The sequence below is a fragment of the Hyperolius riggenbachi genome, chromosome 3, assembly GCF_040937935.1.
Source record: "Hyperolius riggenbachi isolate aHypRig1 chromosome 3, aHypRig1.pri, whole genome shotgun sequence".
Taxonomy (NCBI): Eukaryota; Metazoa; Chordata; class Amphibia; order Anura; family Hyperoliidae; genus Hyperolius; species Hyperolius riggenbachi.
In genome coordinates, this window is record NC_090648.1 from 315564260 (window position 1) to 315579103 (window position 14844).

Below are 14844 nucleotides of genomic sequence, written 5' to 3' on the forward strand. Positions count from 1 at the left end.
CAGAAATATCACTTTTAATAGGACCAACAATTAAAAGTAGTTAAAAGTAGAGGTATCTTTGTTCTGTTTCTCAGTGTTTTCTATTGGCAGCCCTGCAACATACCTATGCAAGATAATTGAAATAATAAAGGTTAGCAGCTCTTTCAATCAAAGTTGCTATGACCGCCATGAATGGAACACAGAGGACATTGTTGTCATCTTAGTATTGGGTGCCCTTGGTTGCAGAAGGTGTTAAAAGATGATTTGTCCCAGTCTATAGCTATGCAAGTATAATAGAAGAGATAAGGGATGCTTCAATCAGTGGCATCTGTGGTCTCCTAGCAACGGCCCACTAGACGTCAGCAGCTCAGTGATTGGCTCACCATAGTGGAGGGGTGGTACCATGAGGAGATTGGTGTGATTACTGTTATGCACATAACTGTGTTCAGTTACTCATCCGTTCCATACCAATGGGGACCAATGAGGGTGGATATCTAGTATCTGCCAAACTTATGTGATTGGATGAATTTTTTGTTTTTGCTCTTGCTATTTAAATATGTGTAACTGCATTTTTTGGAAACATTGGCTAGACATACCTTGAAAAAGGAGCAGAGGTTGCTCGGAAACATTACTGTGATGTACTAGCTTACACTTTATTCAATAAAAGAGCTTTAATACAGATGGTGCCAACCTTTACCTACATAGTCTACATATACACATTATATTTTGCTCTTTAGAGAACATTGTTCCTAACCGTTTTGTGTAAAACTCTACTTTCAATAACATGCAACAACCCTGTTTAGTGATCTGCAATGGTACACACAAATAGGTAGTGTAATACAGCAATCCATTATGGAAGGGGCAGGTTACCAAGCACTCTTCAAGTTAGAAGATCGAAACAAAATGTAAAACTGAAAAACTGTATGACTTATACAGTATTTTGGGTCTGTAGAAAGGTATTTGAGGGTTATTTATTTTTGCAAATGCATGCCAGGTGGCAGAGCAGATGCCTGTATATTTGGAAACTACTGCAACACTTTGAGACCAATTTCTGTAAATTATCTTACCTGCCTGAAGTAATTGTGTGTAGTCACTACTGGGAATGAGAACTGAGGGCCTAATTTGCAAAGCTATGGAATAATTGTGATCCCTCAGCATTGTGCAGATGCAATTGCTTGGTTGGATGTTAATCCACTCTGCAAACCAGCAGATAGATGCAATGCATAGAAATTGTGGTCTTCTGCTGTTGCAGGGAAACATACAACCAGCTACTCTTTGAGGGGATCACACACACCCTGTTGGTGTTTACACATTTTAGGTTATGTAGAATGCAGATGGAGAAGTGGGCAGTGACCTGGTAGCCATGGCAGTAAGATCGTATTGCATGAGCACACAAGAATATAGAGCATGACTCAGCCACTGAACATTTTATCACTTTCGATTATACTGACCACTTATTGATACAGTGGTCCAAAAAGGAAATGCTGGTATGGCTAATGCATTCTTGTGTTGATTCAGGTTTGTCTGCTTGCTCATATTAATCTGCTAAGGAGTGGGAGGGGGAGGAGAGAGCTATCAATGCAGCAATGGATCTGTGTTACAGCTGCCAAGTATTCACATGCTGAGACCAGGAGCTAAATTAAAACTAGTTTCTGCAGCCCAGGCTCTGAGCGGGTTACAGGAAGGCATAAAGCATTCTGCTGCTCCTCTGATTTGTAAGAGGACCCGCAGCCTAATGCTATAATTCAACTTGACACATATTCCTCCTAAAAGTCATCATGGACTACCTCAGGCTGTTGGAGAGCAGATGTACAATGAAGAAGATGAGTGAGATCCATCCCTCTGACTGACAATACTGAAGACAGGGATACTGAATGAGGTTGTAGAAGGTCTGGATTTATAAAGGTCTTGCTGTGCTGCTAAGGTGCAGTGATGGCCCTTCTCTGTGGTTTTAATCAGAACATGCGTATGGATGGTGGTAAGTTCACAAATGAACGTGTTCAAATACCCCATTATGTAGTCTGTGCATCATTACAGACTGATGGCTGCGTGCTTCTAAATCAAAAGTATCATGATTATTGATGAATGTGCCATCAGCAAACAAAACTTTGCTGCATATGGTTAATGGAGATCGTGAATTGATACTTTACTCATTTCTATTGACCAGGTTACTGCATTCTGAGAGTAGTCTCTGGATTTCTATTCAGAAACTTTATTTTTGTTTGACAGATTGTATGAAAGTAATTGCTTTCAGATGTTATTGCTTCAGCTACAGTCATCACTGTACAGGTTCATTGTTTTACAATATGTGACAGGTATTTTTTTTTTTATTGTAAAACTGGTAAAGAGTTACTGAAATACTTCTGCCAGATTAAGAGCTTTGTTGCACAGAGTTTAGTAGCCGCAACTAGTCAAAGCTACTAAGATGGTAAGCAGCAGCTTCTAATGTTATCTAATGCAGGTGATAACTATGGAACACTACAGCAATTGCCGTAGTTCTTGCAGACCTCATGTCCTATAGCCAGGGCCGACTCTAGCTACAATAGGCCCCCCTAGGGCTCCCCCACACTCTGAGCTGACTCTGACCAATCCCACCACACTCAATTCCAGCCACACTTAATCGTTGTGTCCATCATATGTCCCCAAAAGCATTGTAGAGGAACCCATTATCCCCTCCTCCTTTCCTTACAGATCCAGAGTGTACACACATTGGGGTCTTACCACATCCAGGCAGGACACAGGAGGCAACACCATGCTCTACACTCCAAACTTTTCCCCACAGCGCTCGTCTTCCTTTTTCCCTGCAGGCATGTATGGGGTCACCATAACTGGAGAGGAGGGAACACACACCTTGGTGGCCCCACAGGCTCTGGGGCAATTGCCCCCTTTGCCTATAGGGAAGCACCGTTCCTGGCTATAGCTGTTAGTTGCTACCAACATCCTCTAGTGTAGATGCTGTGTGGCATCTCAGTAGTAGCAGTAGCTACAAAGCATCCGCATGTTGATTTGTTTCTGACTAATTTCATCCCTTTCAGAATGCTTTTTGCCCTATTATATCCGATCTATTCACGTTCCATCAATTTTGGACAGTTTTATTACCTAAGGTGTGATTGGATATGTTTGAAAATGTCCATGCAAGCATGCAGAAAAGGGGTAATGTGGGACTTATGACTACGTAGCATTGCACTGTCAGTTGGCTGTGCCGGATAAGTGTGGATTCTGGTTGCTTGAGAGTCAATGTTAAACAAAGACCTAGGTAAAAAAAAAAACAGTACTGTACCCCACACTACAGTGGGTTGCAAAAGTATTCGGGCCCCTTGAAGTTTTCCACATTTTGTCATATTACTGCCACAAACATGAATCAATTTTATTGGAATTCCACATGAAAGACCAATACAAAGTGGTGTACATGTGAGAAGTGGAACGAAAATCATACATGATTCCAAACATTTTTTTACAAATCAATAACTGCAAAGTGGGGTGTGTGTAATTATTTGGCCCCCTTTGGTCTGAGTGTAGTCAGTTGCCCATAGACATTGCCTGATGAGTGCTAATGACTAAATAGAGTGCACCTGTGTGTAATCTAATGTCAGTACAAATACAGCTGCTCTGTGAGGGCCTCAGAGGTTGTCTAAGAGAATATTGGGAGCAACAACACTGTGAAGTCCAAAGAACACACAAGACAGGTCAGGAATCAAGTTATTGAGAAATTTAAAACAGGCTTAGGCTACAAAAGATTTCCAAAGCCTTGAACATCCCACGGAGCACTGGTCAAGCGATCATTCAGAAATGGAAGGAGTATGGCACAACTGTACACCTACCAAGACAAGGCCATCCACCTAAACTCACAGGCCGAACAAGGAGAGCGCTGATCAGAAATGCAGTCAAGAGGCCAATGGTGACTGTGGACGAGCTGCAGAGATCTACAGCTCTGGTAGGAGACTCTGTCCATAGGACAACTATTAGTCATGCACTGTACAAAGTTGGCCTTTATGGAAGAGTGGCAAGAAGAAAGGCATTGTTAACAGAAAGCATAAGAAGTTCCGTTTGCAGTTTGCCACAAGCCATGTGGGGGACACAGCAACCATGTGGAAGAAGGTGCTCTGGTCAGATGAGACCAAAATGGAACTTTTTGGCCAGAATGCAAAACGCTATGTGTGGCAGAAAACTAACACTGCACATCACTCTGAACACACCATCCCCACTGTCAAATATGGTGGTGGCAGCATCATGCTCGGGGGCTGCATCTCTTCAGCAGGGACAGGGAAGCTGGGAAGAGGGATGGAGCCAAATACAGGGCAAACTTGGAAGAAAACCTCTTGGAGACTGCAAAAGACTTGAGACTGGGGCGGAGGTTCACCTTCCAGCAGGACAACGACCCTAAACATAAAGCCAGGGCAACAATGGAATGGTTTAAAACAAAACATATCTATGTGTTAGAATGGCCCAGTCAAAGTCCAGATCTAAATCCAATCGAGAATCTGTGGCAAGATCTGAAAACTGCTGTTCACAAACACTGTCCATCTAATCTGACTGAGCTGGAGCTGTTTTGCAAAGAAGAATGGGCAAGGATTTCAGTCTCTAGATGTGCAAAGCTGGTAGAGACATACCCTAAAAGACTGGAAGCTGTAATTGCAGCAAAAGGTGGTTCTACAAAGTATTGACTCAGGGGGCCGAATAATTATGCACACCCCACTTTGCAGTTATTTATTTGTAAAAAATGTTTGGAATGATGTATGATTTTCGTTCCACTTCTCGCGTGTACACCACTTTGTATTGGTCTTTCACGTGGAATTCCAATAACATTGAATCATGTTTGTGGCATTAATGTGACAAAATGTGGAAAACTTCAAGGGGGCCGAATACTTTTGCAACCCACTGTATATGCATACCATAAACTCTGTATTAATGTTGAAATATTGTAGTTAAAAACAAATTAAGACAAAAGACAGATTTAACTTAATGTAACAGATGTTTGTTCCTGTATAATGAAGTGTGAAAGTAGATTTATGCATCTTGCAAAGCCAGGATTTTTTTTCTGGTTGCTTGAGACTACAGGTTAACGGAGTATTAGATAATGTTTTTTTTTTTTTTTTTACTGTATAATGCTTAAAGTTACTAGTGCTCGATAGATGTCTGCTGAAATCTGTAAAGATTGAGGGAGGATTTACACTTACGACATGTGAGAAACATGCACCTTTCCCTATACACCGTGCATGCTCATCTGCATTACAATGCACACTGTTAAACGAAACATCAGAGAATCCAAAAAAAACCCATTTACTTACCTGGGGCTTCCTCCAGTCCCTGGAAGCTTATGCTTCCCTCGCCGCAGCTCCGGTGTCAGCGGGTCTCCCGTGGTCCCCTCTGTAGCAGCCGCAGACCCTGGCAGGTTAGCGGCATAAACCCTGTTAAAGAGAGGTTTATGTAATACTGGTGGTGTGGTTGCAGTTGCACGAAGCAAGAGTTTGCTTACAACAGTTAGTTCCATGGTGTGCAAGCATGGAATAAGATAAATTGGTGTCCTTCGCAAGCATCGTCTCCAGCCATGTAGTCACCAGGCTTTTTTTTAGGAAGTTGAAATGGGTACTTCAACTAAGAGGATGTAGTATCCAGGCACTAGACACCCAACTAGTGGTTTTCCCAGCTCTTGCAAGTACTACAGAGCACACAACTGCTAATTTAGTAGCCCTTCACCAACCCAGAAATGTTTCAAACAAAACCAAGGGCTGCAATCTTTTACTACATAATAGCAGAAAATTAGAAACATTTTTTTGCTGGATCATGCATATAATATCCCACTGGATATTCTTGAAGGCCTCTAGAGATTCCCTTGTAAATGAGGCAAAGTGTATCCAGTGAACTAATGAAGCCATTTAGACTGCATCATTCAAATTCCTATCCGCACAAGGCCATCTAATTTTCTGAAAATGGTGCTCAGTCTCTTTAAAGGTTCTTCCACTTCTACAAAAAAGTACTTACAATTTATAGGCAGTGTAACCAAAAATGGCCTTAAAGGGCAACATTTTATGATTATTATTATTAAACATTTATATAGCTCAAGTACCTCTTCCACAGTGCTTTACCATACTTATTGAACCAGTCTTAAAACTTAGGGCTGTCTCACAATATACTTACCAACTGGAGTGGACAGTGTACCCAATGCAGTGTGCCCACTGTGATGATTTACTGCAGGTACTCTGAGAGGTGGAAGCTTGCTGTATCTTCAGATATGCCAACGCATCCATTACAGGCTAATTATTGTTCACGTCGGGAAAGCTTTTGTGAAGGACATTCCTGTATCCAATGCAAACAGGCTATATAAAAGGGCCCATAGGAAAACGTGGTTACATTTTACATGTCCGTTAGGCTGCTGCTGCCCACTCTGAAAAATGGTCGGTCAACAGATCCAGTGTGACCTGACCTTAACTGTTTCTTAGCAGAGAGAAAAAAATCCTCTTACCATGTCAGTGTGGTATAGAAAAAGTTTCATCTAACATGGGAGGAATCATGTTTACTACTGGCACGCAGGGCAAATTTTTTTTTTTATTCCCTTAGTTAAAGGCGCACACCTTTTTTCCTTATATAGATACCCAAGTTTATCCACATCGCTTAGGGCCCCGTTTCACTCTGAAAATCGATGCAAAATCCATGCTATTTTGCCGCACTTCTCATTCAGGGAGCGGTTCGCAAACACAGTTGCGGCAAAAGTTTGACAATATTTCAGTATGAAGGAGACTGGGGTTCACACTGTATTTATTTTCTGCTATATCTACAATTCCTCTGCTATCCACTAGGCTGCTATGTCAGTGATGTGTCTGATCCTGTGCTGCTTCTATTCCGCTGCTCTCCACTAGGCCGCTATGCCAGTGCTGTGTTTGATCCTGTGCTGCTTCTATTCCTCTGCTCTCCACTAGGCCGCTATGCCAGTGCTGTTTCTGATTCTGTGACATGGCAGGCACATGCCTACAGGCTGATGGTTTTAACAACATGGCAGAATGTGGCAAGCCCCTGCTTCCTTCAATTTTTTGCTGCTGCCCTCCCCCATGTTCTGTTCATCAGCTTGAAAGGGGGTGTGGTGTAGGGTTTGACATTTGCAGATAGGTGGAGCTTACAGCATAAAAACTTAGAGGAACTCCAGTGAAAATAATGTAGTAAAAAAAGTGCTTCATTTTTTACCATAATTATGTATAAATGATTTAGTCAGTGTTTGCTCATTGTAAAATCTTTCCTCTCCCCGATTTACATTTTGACATTTATTACATGGTGACATTTTACTGTGGGCAGGTTATGTAGCTGCTCCTAGCTGTTTTGGCTGTTAGAGACAGCTGTAAACAGCTAATTCCTGTCTGTGAACCTTGTTACATTGTAACAAACTGCCAAAAGTACCGCGATACTCAGAGCTTCTTATGGGAGGGGTTTCAGCACAAAATCAGTCATACAGCGCCCCCTGATGGTCTGTTTGTGAAAAGCATTATATTTCTCATGTAAAAGGGGGTATCAGCTACTGATTGGGATAAAGTTCAATTCTAGGTTGGAGTTTCTCTTTAAGGACTGACTTGCAGACCTGCTTATGAACTATAAACCGCTTTCCTGTCTTTTTCTTCACTGTAAATGGTCCATTTAAATATTCTGTCTTTGACAAAAGGTGCATTTTCTGTGAAATGTGAGGAGTTTCAGCAAGCAATATGAGATAACCGAATCTGGAACTGTAGGATTTAAATAAGACCGATTCTCACAGTTATCAGTCAGACAAATATATTCCATACAGCTTTACAAAACGTGATGTCAAAGTAAACACAGTAATCTTTTAGTTAATCTACCCTAGGCTGGCTGTTCACCATTTTCATTTGTACATAAATTGTATGTTTTGGAGGATCCTTTATTTTCTCCCATGTGCCTGTCTGGAAGAGAGAAGTCTTTATTCTGAAGAACTAAATCATTGACTGATTTCTTCTTTTTGTTTCCCCAGATGAAGGTCCATATACTAAATCTGCTAACCAGTCGAAGGCTCCAGATGGCTCCCTGGCAGTCAGAAGACAGAGCATCACAGGTAAATAGCTGCTTTACATGATCCACTCTAGACTGTGATAGAAACCTGCTGAGTGCTTGCTACAGGAAGCTTAGAAGAAATGGGATTCATTCTGCTGTAAGACTGCAGTTCTCGGGTATATGTGTGAAGCAGGGACATTTTTATATTTACAGCTAGCACTGCTAGACACACTTAGAGAAAGAACCGTTCAGGGTCTAAATCTGTCTGCTCTAATGAGTGGGAAAAAGCGGAAGAAGATTAAAGCAGCAAGGCGTGATAGACTCTGCTTCTAATTGAGTGTTCTACTGAGTCTGTTCAAACCTTCTCTCTGCAGAGCATCTGAAATATAGTCTCTAATCATTAGGTAGTATATAATGTAAATATACTTGTAAAACTAACAGGTATGCCAGGAAGTCGGTATGCCATCATGCTACAAGGTGAATGTGTCCTGTCCCTTTTCTTAGTGATAATTCTTTGGTGGACGCTAGAAACTAACACGTTAGTTTTCCGAAAGACAGCCTGCTGATAAGTCATCTCAGTCATCTCAGCAGGTAGCAACAGCATCAAGTCAGAGGTGGCATCTTTTCTACACTATTAGATCTAGATTTAAAAGAAGCATTAGCCTTTGAATACGTGTGTCTCTTTCGCTAGACTTTACTTTTGGAAGGAAATGGATAGCTAGCGTGACGCAAAACACAGCAGAAGTAACATTAAGGCCCTGTTCACAGTGGTCAATTGCATTGCAGAAAAATTCTGCATGTCAACTCACTGCCCATACAATTCTATGAACCTGTTCACAGTAATGAATCGCTTTATTCTAACTCACTGCATGCAGGCTTTGTATTAAAGTCTATGGCCAGTCTCCATTGCAGTTCACACATAACGCCTGCTTTATGCAACTGGCCACTGTGAATTTAGCCTCATATGTACTTTAAATGGTAGAACATCATAAAACTACCCCAGGAGTGTAGGATATATCTCAGCAGCGAATCGTGTGCAGGATAAGTGTGATTATGGGGGCCTGAGCAAGAGCGGACAATGAAGCATGGCAGTGACAACAGAGTTATTACTTGCAAAGGGAAATAGGCAACATTTAAATGTAATAACTTGAAACTATCCATTAGGAATGAGTAATGAAATGCAAATAAGCGTCCTCCCACTTGCCTGTTTCCATTTCTACATTAACCACTTCACAACTGAGGGGTTTTACCCCTTCAGCATCCAAGCAATTTTCACCTTTCAGCTCTCCTTCCATTCATTTGCCAATAACTTTATCTCTACTTATCACAATGAAATGAACTATATCTTATTTTTTAATATCACTAATTAGGCTTTCTTTGGGTGGTACATTATGCCAAGAATTTTATTCTAAATGTTTTTTAATGGGAAAATAAGAAACAAATTGGAAAAAAATCCTTATTTTTCAGTTTTCGGCCATTATAATTTTTAAATAATGCATGCTACCATAATTGAATTCCACGTAATTTGCCTATTTGTACCAGTTATTAGACCATTTAAATTATGTCCCTATCACAATGTCTGGCACCAATATTTTATTAGGAAATAAAGATGCATTTTTTTCAGTTTTGCGTCCATCACTAATAAAAAGCCCATCATTTATAAAGTAACAGTGATATACCCTCTTGACATACATATTAAAAAAGTTCAGTCCCCAAGAAAACTATTTATGTATTTTTTGTAATTGTAAATGTATTTTATTTTATTTTTTTACAAAAAAAAAATAATGGTAACTATTGGGGAGTGTGGGAGGTAAGGGGTTAATTTAAAATGTAAAAACAGGTCTTTACATCTAAAAGCATTTTTTTTAATTCAGTTTTACTATTTGGCCACAAGATGGCCTCAGTCTTTTTTTAATGCATCCTGTAAGTGAACTATGTATGCTTACAGGAAGTGTACTGAGGATGGAAAACTTTTATTTATTCGAATAATCATGCAGCTTCTCATAGAAGGAGCCGATCATTGCTAAGGGGACTTAGATCAATGATTAGGAATTGCTTTCCCATTCATTGATCTCCTGGCGGGCAGATGGCACCGTGAACGAGCAAACAAACAAGCGGGAGTGCGTACAGCAGTGGTGGCAGCGGGGGTACGTATATTTACTCGGCGTTTAAATGAAGTCTGCAGGGGAGTAGATATACTGTACTGAAGCTGTGAAGTGGTTAATATTAGGAAGGATGGTGGGTGGGGCTTTTACTTTCAAGGTAGCTGGGATTTTAAATGTACTTTCCTAACATTGTATTTGCATTGGTGTTTTGTGCATTCTCGGTTATATCAGCGATTTTCTTATGCCTTTTTATCTTGCCTACATCCATTTTAAGTTGCTAATTGCACAATATTCCAGTTATTTTCCCATGGTTTACTGTATATTTATTACCATGCAGTCACATTATAACAGTGTAATCTGTAATTGCAGTTATGCGAGGTGTTTACAAGCAATGTAAAAAAAAAAGTCTGTGATAGGCAAATGAGCCCTTGATGCAAAGTTTGGAGGGTGGTCAAGGAAATGCAAGAAGTTCTGAGTTGATGCAGAAATATCTAAATATTAATTGCAAATTAATTCAGCTTGAAAATTGAATCAAATCTCATCTTGGCTTCGTTTCATTGGCATATTTTCAAACTGCATACATTTGCATTGTCAATTTGCATAATCCTGCATCATCTTGGAATTATTTGCATATCATTGACCATCCATAGTTGGTATTAGCAACTATTAGCAAATCATAACTCTTAGCAGCTGTGTTAATTGGTCAATGATTTGCTGACCCCAACTTACCCCACTCAGGTGACCTGTTAGAAGATTTTTTTGCTGATCATTAAGGCCTCATTTTCACAAGCAATTGATAGACAGTGAAAAGACTATCGAACGCTCCCAACTGCTTGCTGCTGCCTGGTAACTGCTCACTGCTGCCCGGCAACTGCTTGCTGCGCAAACAGTTCAACTGCCCATGGAAATGGGCCCTAATGGTTGTTGGGTTCATCTAGAGAGGGCTGGCACTACTTTTGGATGCTGAAGACTGCCACACAATGACACTTCCTGAAAAATTGCTATACTCCCTCTTCTCCATTCCTATCAGCACAGATCTTTGTATGAGATAAATCACAAGATGAGCCAGGAGAACAGAAAGTTATACAGAGCTTTACAATATATATATATATATATATATATATATATATATATATATATATATAATGTGTATGTGTGTGTATAAAATATATACTGTATGACAACCCCAGATTGCATTTATTTTTTTATACTTATAAAAAAATGCCTGTCAAACTGTAGTGAAGCTGAGCCTATTCAGATTGAATCCAGGAAACATTGGTGCTTCAGAATGCAAAGCAGCCCAAGAGCCATGGAATAGCAGTTTCCATCTTATTGCAACAATATGTTGGGTAAAGAACTTGAGATCAGTCAGTTACGTCAACGTGGTTTGCAAGGAGTTGGATCCCAATCATATCTGAGCTGCTTAGATTCCCTGCAGTGCAGCAGTGTTCAGACACAGCAAGGCCTGTAATGCCTGGCAGATCTCCGGCTTTCTTTCAGCTGCTATGCCTGAATCTATCGCCACCTTCTTCACCCTATCTGTTGCGTCCCCGCTTGAACAGGAGGTGAGGAAATAACACCTGCCCAACTTTGGTTACACCCAGGCCTTGGAGGTGTTAGGTATAGCAGCTGAGGCTGAGAAAGCCAGAGTACCACGAAAGTAAACAAGACTATGCAGCTGGGTGATATTAGATAGTGGAAGAGGTTACACAGATCACCGCAGGAGTTATGGACAAAGGAGTAAGACTGCTCAGAGCAACCGCAGCTCTGAGCTTCTGATAACCGCCACAAATAAAGAAGAAACAATGGTTGCTCAGGGCGACCGTAGCCCTGAGCCTCTGATGCCATCACAATGAGTAACAAGACAGACAAACAGAATGCTTGCCAGCAAACAAGATGCACTGGTTGCTCAGGGCGACCACAACCTTGAGCCTCTGACTGAGTAACAAAGCACAGTAGACAGACAGACAGACTGAATGCTTGCCAATCTAATCGCTGCCCTAGCAATCAGTGTTGCCAACTGTCCGTCTATGCCTCTTTCAAATGCCTCTAAATTTTGCATGTCCGTACTTGTCCGTATTTAAATATTTGCGTCCGTCAGAATGTAAACAATTGCTGGCCGCGGCAGCTTGTCTTGCGCGCATTTGCGGCAGACACCGAGATCGCGGTTAGAAGAGATCCCGTCACCGCAGCATATGCCTCAGACTGCTGCCCCCTCCTTCCTCCCTCTCTCTCTCTCCTCCCCCCCCCCCCCTCCAATCCGTAGCCTCCTTTTTAGCTGGGGCCTCTCTTCAGCAAATAGAAGAGAGGCAGCCAGCCGAGTGAACCACGCCCCCACAGCCCCAGCGTGCCGTCCGAGTCCTGACTACTAGCACAGAGAGGAGAGCTCTACAGCCCCTAGCATTGATGGGCAAGCTTTCTCCTTCTGCTGTCAGCCAAAAGGAAGGAACATGCCGTGGTCTGCACTATCAGCTATGAGAGAGCTGGTGAAAGTGCAGTGGCATGATTACTGCTGGAGAATGTCTCGGTCTGTGAGGTATGGGGGAAGGGAAGCATTTCTCCAGACAGAGTGAGGAGGCTGTGGAAGTATACTAGGAGTCTCGCGTGTTTGGTTAGTTAAGCAGGGGAAAGAGAGAGAGAGAGAGAGAGAGATTGCTCCCTTCTCTCATAATAAAGTAAACACCAACAGAACAGACACCAGCTGAACTTGGTGTAATAAAATCACTATGTGGCTCTGAAAGGACAAAATAGTAATTAGGGCAGGGGCGTTTGTTTCTTATGATACATGAACTGTTGTGAGCTGCTCAGATGGATGTATAGCAGTAGCAGTTCTGTGTGTTTATTTGATGGAGTTTTGAATCTGTGTGTTTAACTGATGGAGGAACACTTCATAGCCCTAAGCAGGTCCCTTGCTGTGGTTCTGATTCCTTCCATGGTTCCGCTGTCCCTTTTTGAAAGATCTGGCTACTGTGCATGCGTGGACGAATCAGCATGCCTCCTGTTTTGCGCTCCTGTGGCCTGGGAGCATTCGGTACTTGCGCAGTTCACAGACACTGAAACTGCACATGAACAGAATGCTGCTGGCCATGGGAGTACGATAGAGGAGGATCATGAATGAACCTATGCAAATGCTGTACCTGCATCTTTCAGAGGGAATCAGAGCTACAACGAGAGACCTAGACTGCAGCTAGCTGGAAAAAGCCACAGATAAGGAAATCTGATCTCTCCATACCCCCACCAACAAAACTTCGGTCTTGCTTTAAATGTTCTTGAGCCTACAGGCTTTAATAGATGTTCCCCTGTACTATACGTGTGTACAACTTGTAAATATTGTGACCACAGCTTGATACCTTTTCCCCCAACCCGTCAGAGAGTACGCTGCAGACTCCGCCCCCAGTCTCCACCCCCTGTCCGTCCAAAAAATTAGGTGTCCAGATTTTTTTGGGACCTTTTGTCCTGCAAAAATTAGAAATGAGGTTGGCAACCCTGCTAGCAATAGCAAGCATCCATACTGACTTGGACAAGACAAACAAGACAGAGTGTATCTAATAACAACCGCAGCCTATAGTTACGTCCACAGGAACAGGACTAGCAGGAACAGACAGGAGGATTGTTTGCCCAGCAAAGCAAACATCCATACTGACACAGACAAGACACACCGGTAGGAGCGTAACCAATAGCAACCGCTGCTACAGTCACGTCCACAGGGACAGAGCAAGCAGGAATACTACCAGTCATCAACGTGGTTAAGGCAGTTCCCCACTAACATGAATATAAGATCTCACTGTACCCCCGCGGTTAGGCAGGCAAGGCAAGATAATGCAATACAACAATACAACTTTCACAGCATGGACCCAGCAACAGCTCAGGCAAAGTGTACGCTATGAGAGGCAGGCTTTTTTATGGACCTCAGCCAATGGGAACAGACATGCAAATTCCCACACAGCTGAATGGTAATCATGCAATCCTGTGCTACACTGATTGCAAGCTGCCTGTGAATGGAAAGGATTCTCATTACAAATTATGCAACCACATGCATGTAAGAAATCCACAGCTGTCTGGCTGCAGTTCAACTGCAGCAAGCCATAGGCGGATTCTTGACAACATCCTGGGCTGCTCTGAACTGCAGAGTGACTGCAAATAGCAATGACTCTCATTGCAAACGCAGGTAGAGAAATCAAAACTGCTTGGCTGCAGCTCTGCTGCAACCGGCAGGAGCGATCCTTACAAGGCCTCTGTGTAGGCAGTCTAACACTTGGATCATATTTAAAGATTTTATTGCAGAAGTGCCTAAAATCCACAAATTCTCTACAGTATGTGTACTGTGTACTAAGAATATCCTCTGTAGCTCATACTAGGAATCATGTTTTAAGGCAAAGGCATTTTGCTTCATACCACACATGCTGAAGATATAATGTTCCATGCATAGAACTCTAAACCTATCCCATATGCAACTTCAGTTAACTTTAGCCATCCTACTTGTGGTATGATGTAAGAATCTCTGTGTGGAACAAAAAATCTAATTGCTTGGCCTGATTATGCATGTAAACCTGGAGGTGGAAAGGAGGGAGTGTTAGTTAAAAATGGTTTCCGGTCCTTGAATACTTCGCTCAAAGCTTTTGAAAAGCAGAATTCTGATAATTTTATTTATAAATGATGTAGGGAAGAACATTTCTGTAGAATTCTCACTAATTAGTCTTCAGTTCATTAGTGAACTTTGATGGTTAAGACTGAAACCAGTAATTATATAAAAATAGCCTTCTGTGTC

General features: G+C 41.8%; 1 protein-coding gene across 12 annotated transcripts in view; it reads left to right on the top strand.

Moving 5' to 3' along the window:
• The window catches only part of GRIP1 (glutamate receptor interacting protein 1), a 799607-nt gene that overhangs the window by 509338 nt on the left and 275425 nt on the right, over positions 1-14844 (top strand). For 10 of the 12 annotated variants that reach the window (XM_068276727.1, XM_068276725.1, XM_068276726.1 and 7 more), the window contains exon 2: positions 7952-8032. In XM_068276727.1, the coding sequence (XP_068132828.1) occupies positions 7952-8032 (81 nt within the window). Of the gene's footprint in view, positions 1-1395; positions 1467-1652; positions 1958-7951; positions 8033-14844 lie in introns of those variants that run through there. The other 2 variants (XM_068276736.1, XM_068276730.1) reach the window with 2 other exon arrangements.